The sequence below is a fragment of the Eubalaena glacialis genome, chromosome 10, assembly GCF_028564815.1.
Source record: "Eubalaena glacialis isolate mEubGla1 chromosome 10, mEubGla1.1.hap2.+ XY, whole genome shotgun sequence".
Lineage (NCBI taxonomy): Eukaryota > Metazoa > Chordata > Mammalia > Artiodactyla > Balaenidae > Eubalaena > Eubalaena glacialis.
Window position 1 is genome coordinate 105801253 of NC_083725.1, and position 18144 is coordinate 105819396.

Genomic DNA, 18144 nt, shown 5'->3' on the forward strand with positions numbered 1-18144 from the left:
GGACCTGGTAAGTTTTGCTTTGTACTGTGGGCCATCAAAGAGTTTTTAATCTAGCTGGGAAGATGGGTTTTTTGCCCCCATGAGATAACAGTGGGGCAGAGAATAGATGCTAACTCTTGTGTAAAAATTGTCAGATGAATTTTAAAAAGGGCCTCAGTGTAATTTTGAGATAAAATGAAGTACAGGTAAGAATTTTTTTTTAATTACTAAATTTTATTTTTCAGAGCAGTTTTAGGTTCACAGCAAAATTAAGCAAAATGTAGAGAGAGTTCCCCTATACCCCCTGTTCCCACAGCCTCCCGCATAACAACGCACCACAGTGGTTCATTTGTTACAGTTGAACCTACACCGACACATCCTTATCTCTCAAAGTCCATAGTCTACATTAGGGTTCCCTCTTGGTGCTGTACATTCTATGGATTTTAACAAATGTATAATGACTTATTTCCTCCATGTCACTATTTCTTTTTTTTTAAAATACATTTGTTTATTTATTTATTTTTGGCTGCATTGGGTCTTCGTTGCTGCACGCGGCTTTCTTTAGTTACGTCGAGCAGGGGCTGCTCTTCCTTGCGGTGCCCGGGCTTCTCATTGCAGTGGCTTCTCTTGTTGTGGAGCACGGGCTCTAGGAGCGCGGGCTTCAGTAGTTGTGGTGCGCAGGCTCAGTAGTTGTGGCTCGCGGGCTCTAGAGCACAGGCTCAGTAGTTGTGGCTCACGGGCTTAGTTGCTCTGTGGCATGTGGGATCTTCCCAGACCAGGGCTCGAACCCGTGTCCCCTGCATTGGCAGGCGGATTCTTAACCACTGCTCCACCAGGGAAGCCCCATGTCACTATTTCTAATTTAATTCCACTGTGGTCTGAGTGCAGACATCATATGATTTCTGTTCTTTCACGTTTGTTCAAGTATGTTTTATGGCCCAGAATGAGGTCTGTCTTGGTGAATGTTACTTGTGAGCTTGAGAAGAATGTATAATCTGCTATTGGTGGATGAAATAGTCTATAGATGTCGATTATTTGGTGCTGTTAATAAGTTCAACTATGTCCTTACTGATTTTCTGCCTGCCGGATCTGTCCACTTCTGATAGATGGGTGTTGAAATCTCCAGCTGTAGTAGTGGATTCATCTCTTTCTCTTTGAGGTTGTGTCAGTTTTTGCCTCATGTATTTTGATGCTCTTTTGTTGGTTGTGTACACATTGAGGATTGTTATGTCTTCTTGGAGTATTGACCTTTTTATCATTATGTAATGCCATCTTGATGCCTTGTAATTTTCCTTGTTCTGAAGTCTGCTCTGTCTGAAATTAATATAGCTACTCCCACTGTCTTTGGATTAGTGTTAGCATGCTATATCTTTCTCCATCCCTTTACTTTTAGTTTATATGTGTCTTTGTATTTAAAGTGGGTTTCTTATAGACAACATACAGTTGGGTCTTGTTTTTTGATCCACTCTGACAAGCTTTTAATTGATGTACCTAGACCATTAACATTTAAAGTGATTATTGATATAGTTGGATTAACATTGACCATATTTGTTACTATTTTCTATTTGTTGGTTTTGTTCTTTGTTCCTGTTTTTGTCTTCGACACATTTTATGTCTTTTGTGGTTTTAATTGTGTGTTTTATATGATTCCATTTTCTCTACTTTCTTAGCATGTGAATTACGCTTCTTTTTCAATGCTTTTTTAGTGGTTGGCCTAGAGTTTGCACTATACATTTATATCAAATCCAAATCCATTTTCAAATATCCCTGCTTCAGGGATAGTGGAAGTACCTTCCTTATATTAACAAAATAATCCTAATTCTTCCTCTTGTCCCTCGTGTCATTGCTGTCATTCATTCCACGTATACATATATATACATAATCGAATAAATTTGTTGCTATTATTATTTTGAATAGATTGTTATCTGTTAGATCAATTAAGAATAAGAAAAGTGAAAGTTTTAATTTTACCTTCACTTATTCCCTCTCTGATGCTCTTCCTTTCTTTATGTGCATCTTTTTCTGACCCTCATCATTTTCCTTCTGTCTGAAGAACTTCTTTTAACATTTCTTGCAAGGCAGGACTACTGGCAACAAATTTTCTCAATTTTTGTTTGAGAAATTCTTCATTTCTCCTTCACTCTTGAAGGGTAATTTTCCAGGGTATAAAATTCTTTGTTGGTGGGTTTTTTCTCTTAACACTTTATACGTGTCACTTCACTCTCTTCTTGCTTGTGTGGTTTCTGAGAAGAAGTCAGATGTAATTGTTACCTTTGCTACTCTATAGGTAAGGTGTTTTTTCCTTCTGGCTTCTTTCAGGAATTCTTTTAATATTTGATTTTCTGAAGTTTCAATATGATATGCATAGGTGTGGTGTTTTGGTATTTATCCCACTTCGTGTTCTCCGCGTTTCCTGGATCTGTGGTTTGGTATCTGACATTAATTTGAGGAAATTCTCAGTCATTACTGCTTCAAATATTGCTTCTCTTCCTTTCTCATTTTTCTTCTTCTGGTATTTGTATGTGTATGTTACCCCTTTTATAACATGGTCCTTGGATATTTTGTTCTGTTTTTTTTTTTTTTCCCCTGTCTTTTTTCTCTTTGCTTTGCAGTTTTGGAAGTTTCTGTTGTCAGTATCATCAAGCTCAGAGATTCTTTCCTCAGCCGTCCAGTCTACTAATGAGCCCATCAAAGGCATGCTTCATTTCTGTTACAGTGCTTTTGATCTATAGCATTTCTTTTTGATTTTTTCTTAGAATTTCTCTCCCTCTGTTCACATTATTCATCTGTTCTTACATGTTGTCTATTTTTTCCATTAGAACTCTTAGCCTATTAATCATAGTTTTAAATTTCTGGTCTGATAATTCCAGTATCCCTGCCATTGCCTTTAAGCATGTGTTGTATTTTTCTTGAGTTCTGGTCGTAATGTACTGAGTGAAAGGAACTCTGGTAAATAGGCTTTTAGTGGTGTGATGGTAAGGTGTAGGGGAAGCACAGGGAAGTGTTCTCTAGTCCTGTGATTAGGTCTCAGTCTAATCACAGGACTAGAGAACTAGTCTAGTGGTGAGCTTGTGCCCCTGAACTTTGAACTTCACCAGGGCTTCTCAGTTTTTTGTTTGTTTGCTTGTTCTTATTTTGTTTTATCACCACCCACCCACCTTTAGGTGGGACAGGATGGCTAGAGCGGGCTGGCGTTGGGTATTTCCCTTACCACAGATTGTGGAGGACCTTGAATGTCAGGCAGAGAAGATGAGTCTTGGAGTACTGGGAGACATTCAGTTTTTGAGTTGAGGAGACAGACATCTGGCTGGAGAATCACTGAATTTCAAGTGTGGAAGAGTCCTTAAGACATGTAATCCTGTTTTAATTTTAAGGTATGAAGACTGAGATCCAGAAAGTTAAATGACTTGTCAACATTTATTTACTGTTTAATGGCAGAACCCAAAGTAGAAGCAGATCTGTCCTACTCTAGTGCTTTTTCTACTACATGTGTTAAAGTTGGTGTCACCAACAGGATTCTAAGTTGCCGGCCATCCTCCAGTTGATACTCACTTTGCTAATGATGCAGCACAATTCCTGGTTTCCCTGGGAAACATCACATTCATACACTTTGTAATCATTTAATCATTGTTAAATATTTGAACATGTGGTATTATTAATGATACTGCCTTAGTGAGGTGTTTGTGAATCAAGTTCTGTTTAATGTTGTTCAGAGAAATCTGTGTTGGAGAAAAGCCTTAATAGGTTAAACCCAACCTGATTCAAAGCCTAGCTGCAGCTCTGGATTTATCCTTTAAGGCAGTTTGTGTTTTCATCAGTACCATGATGAAAAGAACATGGACTTCAGAGCTAGACAAAATGGCTTTGTGTTCTGGATCTTCAGTTATCAGCTTTGGGACCATGAGCAAGTTACTGTTAATCTTTCTGAGCCTTGTTTTCTTGTCTGTAGGATTATCTCTTTTCATATAGGATTGTTGTGAGGGTCAAGTGAAAAAGTATATACCATGTTTAATTGATTCTCAGACCCTTATTTTTTCACACTTCAGAATCTCTGATGTCAGATTGTGTTAAAATTGATATTGTTTTAGCATTGTATCATATCTTAATTGGAAGCTTTTTCTTTCTTAGTGTTATATAAAATAATGGTGCATCTTATAATCATTTGTCAGGCACCTATCCCACATTAATGTGACTGCATAAATTCTAAACAAAAAAATATAAATCGAACCTAGCAGTATATAAAAAGAGATATCTATCATAACTAAATGAGGTCAGGAATATAAGATTGGTTTAACTTTAAAAATTTAATTAATGTACCTTCTCACATTAACAAAATGAAGGAGAAAAACCTACCTGATCATCTTTAAAATGTAGGAAAAAATCATTTGATAAAATTCAGCAATCATTCTTGAGAAGAACTCTCAGCTAAATGAGGAATAGAAAGGAAGTCCTGTAACATGATAAAGCATATTTATGAAAAACTTATAGCTAACATTATACTTACTGGTTAAGTACTGAACGCCTTCTCCTAAAATTGGGATCATGTCAAGGATGTCTACTCTCTCCACTTGTGCTCAGTATTGTACTGAAGGTCCTAGACAGTGCAAAAGAAAAATAAATAAAAGGCATAAAAATTGGAAAAGAAAAAGGAAAACTGTCTTCATTTGGAGATGACATGATTGTGTATTCAGAAAAGCCAAAGGAATCTACAAACTACTAAACTAATAAGAGATGTTATAGCAAGGTTAGAATACAAACTCTTTGGCTCTAAAGAAAATTTGAATTTTGGCTGAAACACTTTGTCTCGTTTTCTTGTCATGGGACACATGGTGGTCTGGTGGTCTTTTGCGACCTTCTGTAACATAATTAGAGATGGAATTAAACTAATTTTATTATGTGTATTTTGCAATTATCCACCTTCCTGGACTCTGTAATTAGTTTGCATATTTCTGCTGATTCTCTTGAGTCTTCCAGATATAAAATCCTATCATCTGCAAATAATGATTGCTTTTGCGTTTAGGGAAATGAAGGCTATATTATGGTCGTCACATAAGAGGACAGTATCAGGAGGATATGTAACTAAACATGGAAGAAAACTCCACTAACCATAGCTAAAGAAGTCAGGGTTTGTATGTCTCACATTAAAAGAAATCTGGAAGTAGGTAATCCATCTAGGGCAAGTGTAGTGATTCAGTGATGCCATCAGAGAAGCAGGCTTCTTTCTCTGTTTCTTCTTCATCACCATCAGCATGCTGGCTTTGTCTTTTCAATTACAGCACGTCTGCTTCAATTCCAGCCAATCATGTCTGCATTCTAGGCAAGCAGAGGGAGAAGGCCAAGGGAAAAAACCAAAAGGCTTACCCTTAAAAGACTTCATCTTTTTAGTTAGGAAAACTCACATACCCAGGGGCTGTACCAGTACTGTGTCACACGGTCATCTATTGCTGCACAAGAGGGTGGAAAATTTAGTATTTTAAGCTGGTTTTGTTTGTAAAGATAAGGAAGGTAATGGATGCTGGGGAGGCAACTAACATCTGTCAGGAGGACTAATAGTAACCTGGACTGTGAGAAGTTGGGGTAGTGGGATGAACTTTGCCATTAATTGCGTGTGTGTGTGTGTGTGTACACAATCTCACTGGGTATTGCTGGGATATAAGAGTTTTGGTTTTTTGTTTTATTTATTTTAAACACTATTTTGTAGCTGGCCACTTTACTGAACTTCCTTATTTGCTCTGATAGGTTTTTAGTTGATTCTCTAGGATTTTCTTAATAGCCAATCAATGGAAAGCTCTTGGATTTCTTTTCAAATTCCCTTCTTTTTCTGTTTTCTTATGCGTCTACTAGTTTCTTTATGTTTCTTTCATTCTTTTCCAAATTATCAAATTGGGTGCTTATTTTATTTTTGGGTGGTAATTCTGTGTATATATCAGAGTAAAGTTAAAATATGAGACTAGAAGCAATTGAAATTTGGAAATATTTGAGGTCTCAGTAGATTTCATCTCTTAAGATTTTTGTTGTTGTTGTTGTTTTTAATTTTTTATTTTTTTAATTCTTTTTTGGCTGCGTTTGGTCTTCATTGCTGCAGTGGGCTTTCTCTAGTTGTCGCGAGCGGGAGCTACTCTTCGTTGCGGTGCGTGGGCTTCTCATTGTGGTGGCTTCTCGTTGTGGAGCACGGGCTCTAGGCGCGCGGGCTTCAGTAGTTGTGACACGCGGGCTCTAGAGCGCAGGCTCAGTAGTTGTGGCGCACGGGCTTAGTTGCTCCGCGGCATGTGGGATCTTCCTGGACCAGGGCTCGAACCCGTGTCCCCTGCATTGGCAGGCGGATTCTTAACCACTGCGCCACGAGAGAAGCCCAATCTCTTAAGATTTTTAGTAAAAACTGGCTATATGCTTTTCTCCTTTCAATAGATGAGATATGTTATCAGTCTTCAACTTAACATTTAAGGCAAATGTCAGATTTTTTATTTAGTGAAATTATTGGGAAAGAGAAGTTTTAATATTTCCATAAGCCACAAATCCCCATAGGCTTAAGGATTTTAATAAAATCCTGTACTGTGTATACATAGAGTAGCTAACTTATATATAATACTCGGTGAATAGAATTTCATAGTTTTTAATCCTTTTAAACAACGCTAAAAATGGTGTGCTAAATTCTTTGATACTCCCTCCTCCAGGAGGTGGAGCTTAATTATCCTCCCTTTGAATACAGTCTGAATATAGTGACTTGCTTCTAACTCATACATTATGAAATGGGGACGGTAACTTCACAGTGGAGAAACCTGGCAAACCCCACCTTAACCAGGGGATCAAGGTGAACTTCCCCTGTAATAAGTCATGGTGACATCATGTGTCCCCCGATATGCAGTAAAGAGAAAAGCACATCAGCTCTGTAGTATTCTCCAAAATCCATAACCCCAGTCTAATAAACCAACCCAGATTGAGGGACATTCTGCAAAATTCCTGACCACACTAGGCAAAAGTGTCAAGGTCATGAACTACAAGGCAAAATGGAGAAACTGTCACAGATGGGAGGAAACTAAGGAAGCATGACAACCAAATGCAATGCAGTGTTCTGGATTAGATCCTGGAACAGAAAAGTGACCTTAGAAGAAAACTGGGAAAATCCAAAAAGAAAACAGAAGTCTGTAGCTGAGTTAATAGAATTAACTAAATGTTAACGTCTTAGTTTTGATCGTTGTACCGTGGTGGTACAAGATGTTAACATTGGGAGAAGCTGGGTGAGGGTATTCGGGAACTCTCTGTACTACCATTGCAACTGTTCTCTAAAATTATTTCAAAATGAAAAGTTAAAAAGAAAGCAATTACAAGTTTGCATGGTAAAGAAATAAAAAAATTTTACACCTACCAAAAAATTATGGAATGAACTCGGCTACTGTTACGTGAACAGATGTCTCTGGCTTTGAGGAAAGTTCAGTGAGTGGTATATGTGGCTTCCTCAGGTGCTGTGATCAAGTAATTGAGATGATGGGCCTGGGAACACTGCGCTAGATGATGGAAAAGTGCCTGCAGGGGCATCAGGGACTTTTAGGTGGAAGATGCACACGGAGAGGGCGAGTAAAGTAGCTTCATGAGTACGGGAATGAAAAAAAGCACTCTCAGATTTTATGGAGTAAGGTATTTTAAATGTAATTAACAAAATAAATATTTTAAGTGAAGAAAAAAATGGAGTGCTGATAAATTCCTGATATATTAACCTTTTCTGCTTCAGAAATCTCTCTTTATTTTAAAGGCGGTAAATCCTTTTTATTATTGTTTGTTGAATCATTGAGTAAAGGTATCAAATGTTAGTGAACTTCCTCTTCTCCTCTAGAAAAACTGACAACACGGGCCTAGTGCATTTTTATAAAACCTTCAGTCCATGAGAAGTGCCCCTGAGGGGTTTTGTTGATATTTTTTTCCCCTAATTTTAAGTACGTTGTCTTGTAACTTTTATGTTTATAAAAGTGGAGTAAGCAAAAGAATAAACAAAAAGCCAGTCTTGCAGTAGTTCTCAACTAGGAATCAGGATGCTCGGATTATCATTTGACCTCACCAATGCGTGGCTTTGGCTGCCAGGTGGAGGTTGTTCGAGCCTGTCTCTGCTGCCTCCAGGCTGGTGTGAGGTTAGGCAAGAAGGGCACTGCGCTCCCTGCTCTTGCCCTCTCATCTGTACGGGAAGGTAGCGAGGAAGAGAGCCAGTGTAACCCTGCAGAGTTTGCTGCATAGGAGGCTTTGGAGCAATAGTAGGAATGCTCATTGGTTCCATTTGTCACAGCAAACAAATGAAAAGGAACTCATCAGCCTGTGGTGCATTGGTGCTTGGAAAGACTTAGAATCCCTTTGGAAGTTTTCAGATTCATCTTCGGACACAGCTTTGAAAAATTAATCCATGAGGCGTGGAAATATTTTCCAGCCCTCACCTGAGATATATGGTTCTGTCAGTGTAGTAAGCTGAGAGAAAATCTCCTGTACTCAGATCTCTTGAATCTCCCAGGTTGCTCAGAGGCAGAAGTGCTTTTGCATCTTTAACGATGCAGCTGTTTCTTAAACTTCCTGAGGGAGAAGGCGAATGCTTTATTTACTCTGTCTTGGTTCTCTGCACTTATTCAGTCTGTTTTATTGTTTTTCATTAATTTTAGAAAATTCTTAGCCATTATTTCTTTAGATGTATCTGTTGCCTTGTTTCCTACCCCTCTTCTGGAACTCCAATTACAGCTACTGTAAGAACATTAGATATGGTTCTACAGTTCTTGGGTGCTCTGTTCTGTTTTCTTATACTCTTTTTCTCTTTGCAGTTTGGTTTGGATAATTTCTTTTTTATTTTCAAGTTCACTACAGTATTTCTTTCCTTTGCTATATCTGCTGTGCTGATAAACCAATTGAAGAAATTATATGATACTATGTTTTTTACTTCTAGCATTTTCATTTGGCTCTTTTTTTATAGTTTTCATCTCTCTACTGAATACTCCCATCTGCCATCTGTTCATGCAAGTGGTCTGCCTTTTTTACTAGTTCGTTCAACATATTAATTATAGTTGGTTTAAAGTCCCCATGTAGTAGTTCCAACATCTTGGTCATCTTTGGGTCTGGTTCTGCTGGTGGCTTTATATTTTGACAGTGGATTGTTTTCTTTCGCATTTTGTTTCTGATAAATGTTGATTGAATGATGGACATTGTGTGTTAGAAAAACAGGAGACCTAAAGTAAATGTCATGTCCAGAAATGGGCAGACCTCTTCTTCTGTGAGCCGTTAGCATGGGAGGTTGACTCAATCTAGCATGTAATCAAGGTGGGTTTGGGTTTGTCCATTGCTAGACTTACCTCCAGCACCACACACTTCAGATGCTGCTGGTGGTCACCTTGTTCTTGTGTGGGGCACAAGGTACTAAGGTTTTTCTCAGAGTTCCAGCCTCACCCTCCACTTTCAGCAGGCCCTGCCCACCTGTGCCACACAGGAGGCCTTGCTGCCGTCAGTGGGTAGACTTCCCTTGCTTGTGTGTGGTGCCGGGCTCGTGGTGGAGCAGTAGGGTTCTGTTCTCCTGGTCCAGCCACAGTCTGGCAGGCTTGCTTGCTGGGGCCTTGGAGGTGGGGCTTTCTCAGCATTCCTGCTCCTTCCCCTGGGCAGCTAGAGTCTGCCCTCTGTCTGTGGGCGTCTGAGGTTGGAGGGAGTTTCCTGCCCCTCCCTTGGTGGTAGCTGACCTCTGCGCTGTATCCGTGTAGGAGCCTGATCTGAGCGAGTTTACCTGGTTGTCTTTCAGGGGCAGATGGCTTTTGCTTCTGCCCCTGCTACCAGGGCAGTGTCCCTCTGAGTTGCTGGTGGGAGGGTGTCCTGCTTATGTCTAGAACTTTCAAACTGCCCTACTAGCCCACACTCAGTTTGAGGAATTTGTTAAAATTTTAGCTGTTTTTTGAGGCTGCTTTTATGGTAGCCACCCCTACCTTCTGTGCTTTTCCAAAGCTGAAATAGTTTGAGTGTCCCATTGCTCCTGATGTCACTCTTTGGAATTTGGTTTCCCTGATTGCCTTATGACCATAGCTCTCCGATTGGCCCAAGACAAGTTATGGTGATAGTGGGGTATCTGGTGCTGTTTTCTCATTGTTATGGTGGATTCCATGTTCCCGTGTGGCTTTCTGCATCCTAAGCAGAAGCAGATCCTTTATGTTGTGACCAACCAGTGGGTGGGGGGGGGGGGGAAATAGAGCAGAATTGGGGCACCTACTGATCCGCAGCTCCATGTCGTTGTCGGGTGTTTGGACAGTGCTACCTCTTGGGATTTGGGACAGAGGCTTAGCTGGCTGGTTTATCATTTTGTTTTGTGGTTTTCATTAGCAAAGTCCTTTAATGTACTAAAATGAAGCCTGTTGACGTGGGTCACATTCAGGGGGTTCTGATGGAAAGGGCATTGCACAGTTGGCTGCTGACTGAATGAAGGGCACTGGAAAGCCGTCACTGCTTTGGGAGGCAGATGCTCTTGGACCACTAGGGATCCTGGGGTTCTTGTCCTTCTATATAGTCTTTGAATGGTTGGATAGCCTGTCCACTAGGAACAGACTGGCGTGGCATAGTTTTAACAACCGTTTCTCTCTCTCGTGGTCTTTACGTGCGTAATATAAGGGAAACTTATAATCCCATTGCTGCCTTGCTGTTTCACCCAGAAACAAATTTTCCTTTTTTCCCCTCAAATCCATTTCCCCCATCTTTTACCTTTTAAAATGCTGTATACAAGATGCGGTCATTATTATTAAATGATGGTCTTCCCCCTTTAAGGTCATGGGCTGGTACTTAGAAGATTTGGAAAGTTCTGTGAGATGCATGTGATGCCTGTGAGGGAGATGGATTTGTTCTTTCAACAAACGTTTGACTGCCCACTCCTTGACAGGCACTGTGCTAGGGGCTGCAAGACCAGTCGTGAGCAAAACCAGATGTGTTCCCACCCTCACAGTTTCCAGAGGAGTGCTGGCCTCTTCCTTGGAAGCTTAGAGATTCAGGTAGAAGGGGCATGTCATTAGTTGCTGTACTTTTCAGTATAAAGGTCTGTCACACTCGTACTTGATTTATTTTTATTATATCTAACTCTGTTCTGTGACCAGTTGGATTTCTTTACTGGCTTCAAGAATTGAGATGAATGGAGTGTAATGTTGAGATCCCATTCTGTCTCTCCTCTTCCCCTTCCTCCCTTTCCACCCCAAAACAGTGCTGAGTGTATTCTAACATAAGTGACAAAAACCCTGAGGGGATAGGGTGGATGCAAGTGTTGAGCAGAGAGCTAACATGTTCTGATTGTCTGTTCTGCACTGACACTGGGCAAGGAGCTTTACAACCCTCATCTCACTGGATCTTCAGCTCCACGAGAAAGGCGGTGTGGTCTCCATCTCATAGATGCAAAAAACAGAGGGGTTAAGTCACTTAAAATTGTGCAAGGTACTCATCGCCGTGGCTCTTTCTACCATAATGTGCGGGCTTCCTTTAAATACTTGTTATTGCTAATCCTGTTGGCTTTATGTTACTGAAAATCAAAGAAATTAAACCAAAGTAGCAGTTTCAATTTGAAGTATTTATTTGCTTAAGTTAGTTTTAAGTTGGCCCAATCCTTGCCCTTTGCTTTATGATTCTAATATTTGAAAGCATCATAGGAACTTTGTAGTTCTTTTGCTTTGAAATATGCACGTTTTACAAAATTACCGTGGTATCTGTTTAATGAAGAAAAGCTAAATGCTTTGTCGAAGGTTATTGTTATGACCATTTCATATGTGACTTACCTTTCAGTTGTGTAGATCCACAGTGTAGAGTGCCTAGGGAATTTGCAGAGCTGTGGAAGAATCCCTCATTTAAACTTTTCAGATAGAGATAAGTGTGGCCCCTGTTTTAGGGGGAAAAAAACCCTCAAAATATAATAAGCATTGGCATTTGCTCACTGGATGGGAACACTGGTGCTTTCATCTATTGCCAGCATAGCTGAAAACTCCTTCCTCTCTGCCGAAAAGTGGCTGATGCTGAGTCCTGGAGGGGCTGTAAATTACGCCTTCTAAACACTTCAAGGTGTTAAAGAGGTCCTGCAGAAATAATTAACTCTGCAAAGTTCACTTATCCTCAGGCTGAGACACTTGAACTGTGATTATTGGCAAAGCTTGCTTCCTTTCTGAGAGAAATTGTAATTTGGTGGATGGGGCTAGATGATTTGAGACATCTTAAATCAGAAGCTCTGTCCTACACTTGTGCAGTTGGCTGGTATTCTAGGTGGATTTGTTACCAATCATTGTTTCCTATAAATCCCAAATGCTGCTGTCTCTGCTGTGATTCAGTGTGAACGTAAAGCTTTGGGATGCTTAAGTTTGAGTGTGGTGTGATTTAAAAATAAAAGAACCTATGATGATGGACCCATTTGGGTAGAAAAGGAGGTAAATATTTAAGCTGTGTGTGTTTATGTGTGGGCTCACGCTTCCCAGTGAATTTTTACTCCTTTCAGTTCCTTGGTAGAGGACCATTTCCTAAAACTTACTGTGTGCTGGTACTCTTAATACTCTAGAATGGGGTAGGAAAAGGTCTGACTTTAGAGTTAGGATTCATGAGTGGTGACACTGCCACTTAACAGCTTTGTGACTCAGTTTCCTCACATATAAAGTGAGATTTGCATCTGCCCCAAATAAGTGACAAACTGGTAATAAAGAGCAAATGAGACCATGGGTACAAAAGTGCTTTGCAACAGGGAAAACATTCTAACATTTGCAGGGATACTAATAAAAGAATGCCAGTTTCCACACCAAAGGAATTCACAGTCTAGCTGGAGAGAGAAATGTGATCATCTGAAATAGCAGCAAATCAGTGATAGAACAGAATATAAGAGACCTGACATATAAGGTAAAGGCTGTAAATGCTGTGGTGTTTCACAGTAAGAGAAGATTGTTGATGTTGGGGGCGCTCAACCTCAGTAAAGGTCTCACAGAGAAGATGGATTCTTTTAGGTCTCATGAACTGTAGATATTTTGGCTGGATGATGGGAGGGAAAGCAGCAAGATGACTGAGCAGGAAGGAGATTGGAGTGAGTGGAGTGTATCTAAGAAGCAGCAGCAGGCAGCCAGCAGGCCCCCAGGCTGTACCCAGATGGCAGACCACAGGACAGCTTAAGTCAGATGCCCTTGGAAGCTAAATCTGTTTCTGATTTTCTTTGAGTAGGAGAAATTCTCATTGGGATGCTTCGCCTTCTTCTTAATGTTAGTGGAAACAACAGTCGTCATATAACTCAGAAGTTATCCTTGGCTTTAACTAATGAATAGAGGACTTGCCCAGGAAACAGAACCAAAGTCAGTAAGTCTGGACTAGAAAGTGTCTTTTTCCTCCACCTATTTTGGTTACGCTTCCAATTTCTCATGCTAAACTTGGAAATGTTCGCCCCCTTGCGTAAGTCCTAACAGTCTCTGATTTTGAGTGGACTCGTAGGCCGAATGAAGCTGGAGAGGTCGTCTACACCAGCATCCTGCTTTCATTAGGAACCGAGTTTAAACTCTGCTTGGATAAGAAACTGTCTTCTTTCAGAAGACTCTGACACAGTAGCTGGTTTGGGAGTAACACTCTGGTCAATAAAAGAAAAAGAAGTATAAGAGCTTATTAAAGTAGATGAAACAACAGTTCAGAGAGCAGCCCATGCAGTCAGGACTTGAGGGACAATTCCTGAGAGACAGGAGCACACTGAGGGGAGCTACTTGTTCACTCTGGCTCCTTCCCCGAGGGTGCTTCCTAATTCACAGCCCAGGGTATGGAGGCTTTGCAGAAAGCAGCAGTCCCACAGGGCTGACAGGTTGGAGTTAGGGGCTTCCAAAGTATCTGGGATTTGAAGGACAAAATCCCAGGAGAAAGGGAACCACGGGGATATAGCAAAAAATGGGCATGAAATCTTCCCTTAAGGTGTTTGCCAACTTCTGAGGTGCACATGATCAGAACAAGACTCTGAGAATCCCTGCAGAAAGAAACAGCTAGGAGCCTAACAAGCTCTGTAGCTATTTCAGTGTATAGTACTGATGAGATAAAGATCAATGTTCAAGGCTGGCCAAGATGGAGGGATCCTGGTAAATACCCCAGGCTTTAATTGAAGGCCCAGAAGGCCACACCTTCAGAGTAAGGTCAAGCTGAAAAAAGGTGGCCCTGACAAAACTTAAAACCAACCCCTGACAGGATTATAGTGGTCTGACTGCATTCTCTGTGCCTGCCAGAAGAATATGTTACATTCTTAGGAGGAAGATAATCTGGATCATCCAGAACCTCTACAATTTTTTAATACAGAATGTTGGCATCCAATAAAAAATTAAGATGCATGCTAGAAATTGAAACCAAATGACCAAAATGAAGAGTAAAAACAGATGATAGAAAGAGACTTACAGAGACTTACAGAATAACTTACAGGTTATTCAGATACTGGGGTTATCAGTCAGGAACGAACAATGTTCAATAATATAGAAGAAAAGAAGGAGGATTTCAACAAAGTTTTGAAATCTTCTAAAAAGTCAAATAGAAATTCTGCAACTGAAAAATATAAGAAGGGAAAGTAAGAATTCAGTACATTGGTTTAATAGCAGTTTAGACACACACAAAAAAAGGATAAAGGATTATTGGACCAGAAGAAAAACTAGTAGAAAATACCCAGATTGAAGCACAGAGAGGAAAAATACAGAAAAGAGAATAAGAGACATATGGGACATGGTGAAAACATTTTACGTACATGTGTATTTGGAGTCCTAGAAGAAGAGGAGTGTGACAGAACCAATATTTTAAAAAATATTGACTGAGTTTTCTAAAGACAGGGAGAGACATCAAATCATAGATTGGAGAAGCTCTCCAATCCTAAGTGGGATAAATACAAAGGGCCACATTGAGGTATATCTGTGAACCTCGATGAAACAAATAGAATGAGCATACACTTAAACTCAGCCGCATCAGAAATTACATTAAGCGTAAATGGACTATATGTACAATTGGAAGCCAAAGATTTTTGAATAGGATAAAATATTAAAAGCCATTTATATCCTTTTTATAAGAGACAATCCTGAGACAAGCTTTGAGGGCACAAATTTGAAAGTAAAAGTTTTGGAAGTAAACACACGCACACACATGTACATGCACATGCACACAGGCAGAGAAAAATCAATAAAGATAAAGAATATTGAAACAGTACTTAAAATCAACTTACTGTACTTGACAGTGGTAAAACATTACACTCATCAATGGCAAAATTCTCTTTTTTTAAAGTGCACATAGATCATTTACAAAAATAAGCTATGTACTGGGCCATAAATCAATTTTAAATAAATTGCCAAGTTTTGAAATAACATGTGTGTTTTCTGACTACAGTGCAAAGTAGAAATCAGTAACAGAAAGATAAATAGAAAATTCCAAAATGTTTGGAAATTAAACAGCATACTTCTAAATGACCCATGGATTAAAGAAACTATCACAATGGAAATTAAAAACATTTTTCACCTAAATTATAACGAAAATGATATATAAATGTGTGGGATGCATTTAAAATAGTGCATAGAAGTAAATTTATAGCTTTACATGTATGTATTAAAAAAGAAGAAAGATTGAAATATCTAAACTTCAACCTCAAGAAGCTAAATGCAGGATGAATTAAAGTCCCCCAAAACAGAAGAAAGTAAAAATAAGAGCAGAAAGGGACAAAACAGAAAAAAAATGTAAGATAAAGAAAATCAGCAAAACCAAACATTGGTTTTTTGAAAAGATAATAAAATTGATAAACATCCAGTAAGACTGATCAAGTACAAAGAGAAAGTACAGATTATCAATATCAGGAATGAAAAGAGGTGTATTGCTACAGGTTCTATAGGCATTAAATAGGCATTGACACACATTTAGTCCAATAAATTTAACAATTTAGGTAAAGTGAGTATATTCCTTGAAAAATACTACCTGCAAAACTGACATGAAAATGTGCATAATCTTATGGCTATGAAAGAAAATTAATCCATGATTTAAAACCTTTACACACCAAAAAAACACCTAGCCCAGATGGCTTTTTTGATGAATTCTCAGTCTTTCAAGGAAGAAGTAATGCCAACCTTGCATAAAATTTGTCAAGGAATAGAACTTTTTCAACTCCTTCTATGAGGCCAGCATAACTTGACACCAAAACCTGATTTTAGTATTACAGTGTTGAGCAAAAGAGTAAATACTGTTCGATGCCATTAATATGAAATTCAGTAGTGGGCTAATAGAAATCAGAATAATGATTACTTTTGGAGGGGTGAGGTTCTGACTGGGGTGTGGAATGTTCTATATCTTTATCTGGGTAGTAGTTATAAGAGTACTGAAGGTAGAAATTCATTGAGTTGTACCCTTAAGATCTGTGCACTTCATGTATGTTATATCAAAATAGATTCTAAACTTGCTCTGGTTAAACACACTGATATTTCGTCTTAAATATCACGTAGTTTCTCTTAAACCTAAATTGAATCCAGTGTGCATTTCACGTGCTCATGTGCTATTTTGACTGCCTTGGTTAAATGCCCACTCTGATGGAGCTGGCTTGAACAGCAGGGAGCCTTTGCCTTGGTCTCCCTCTTCTTCGGGAGTAAGGCAATTACCCAGACCCAGAGTTGGCTGTGACGGAGCATCTAGTTCTTCACTCTCTTTGCTCACTTCACACAGTGTGGTTTTCTTCACAGGCACGGTGGTTCTGGGAAGCGTACTTCCAGTCAATCAAAGCCATTGCCCTGGCCACCCTGCAGATCATCAATGACCGGATCTATCCATACGCCGCCATCTCCTATGAAGACTGGAATGACCCTCCCTCCGTGGTAAATGAATTCCGGGGCGAGCCACATCAGGCCTGGGCCGGCTATCAGGATGGGATGATGGAAAATGTACTGAATTTGTAAAGGTTATTTAAATTCGAGCTTTCTAAGATGAGAGTGTGCCGTAAGACTTGGGGCCGATAGGACCAGCTGAATTTTGAAATGATGACAAAAGTAAGAAATACCGAAGCAGCAGCTTCCAGTTTATTTTAAATGTGCTTAGGAAGACAGTATGTTTATTTATTACAGAAATAAATGGGGAGGCCTGGGTCTTGTTGGAAATGGAAGACTTCTGATGACTTTTGCAGTTGTGGTGCTTTGAACTCTTGAAAGGATTCTGTAAGCAACTTAATAATAACAGCTTATATTTTGAGCACTTCCTCTTGTGCTTTTGCTAAGTGCTTTCCTTGGATTATGTCAGTTAACATTCAGACCCCTTGTGAGGAACATCATCAGCAAAAGTGATCGAGAGGCATTAGGGATTGCTCAGGACTTTGGCTGAGGCCCCTGGGTATTTCCAGCAGCGAGATGGTGTGGTCGGAAGCTGCTCACAGGGCTTCGTCCTTGCTTGCAGGAGTCACGAGGCACTTGTGGCCTTGCAGGGAGTGTGTCAGCGGCCACGGCTTCTTTCTCACTGAAAGTGCCTGAAGCTGGAGAACACCTGCCGTCTGGCTCACAGACCCCGAGGCCTCCACCTGAGAGCACTAGGGTCTTCTCCATGTCAGACTGAATCGTTGCTCTCTTTCCGGCTGGCCGTCCTTGTCTCCTGACTCTACCTTCTCTAGATAGTCCTGTGTGCTGCCACCTGGTTAATCTTCATGTGGGGCCCTCCTTCCCTCCCTCCCTCCCTCCCTCCTTCCTGCCTTCCTTCCTCCAGCCTTTATTAAGTGGTTCCTATGTGCCAAGCACTCTGCCATGTGCTGAGAAAGCCGAAAAGGAAAGCAGGCCCTGCCCTCAGAGGAACTCTCCACTAACTTGGGAAGCCAGCGAAGAAGGGTATTGTATGAGTAGTTCTGTACACCCTAGTGTACGGGGTGAGGCAGGCAGCGCTCCTGGATGGGGGTGGGCAGGACACTTCCTGAAGCGAGGGTGCCTGAGAGGAAGTAAAATGGTAAAATCAAAACAACAGCAGACACCTTTCTGTCTTGCTTGAGGTAAAGTTTCCTTCTGTCTGTCTCTTCCCTTGAATCTGTTGCCAAAGGTAACCTTCCAGAATGTTTCTATTCCTATATACACCTAACTATATAATTTTAGAACACAAATGGGATCATACTATACATAGTATTCTGTACCTTGCCTTTTTTACTTTACTAATAGATCATGGGCTTCCATTTCATTCTATATAGGTATACTTCAGGTT

General features: G+C 40.1%; 1 protein-coding gene across 3 annotated transcripts in view; it reads left to right on the forward strand.

Annotated features, from left to right (window-relative positions):
* The window catches only part of EXT2 (exostosin glycosyltransferase 2), a 133810-nt gene that overhangs the window by 47431 nt on the left and 68235 nt on the right, over positions 1-18144 (forward strand). For 2 of the 3 annotated variants that reach the window (XM_061201609.1, XM_061201607.1), the window contains one exon: positions 16656-16787. The exons of the other annotated variant lie outside the window; for it this stretch is intronic. In XM_061201609.1, coding sequence (XP_061057592.1) covers positions 16656-16787 — 132 coding nt within the window. The remainder of the gene's footprint in view (positions 1-16655; positions 16788-18144) is intronic. 3 annotated transcript variants of the gene reach the window in all.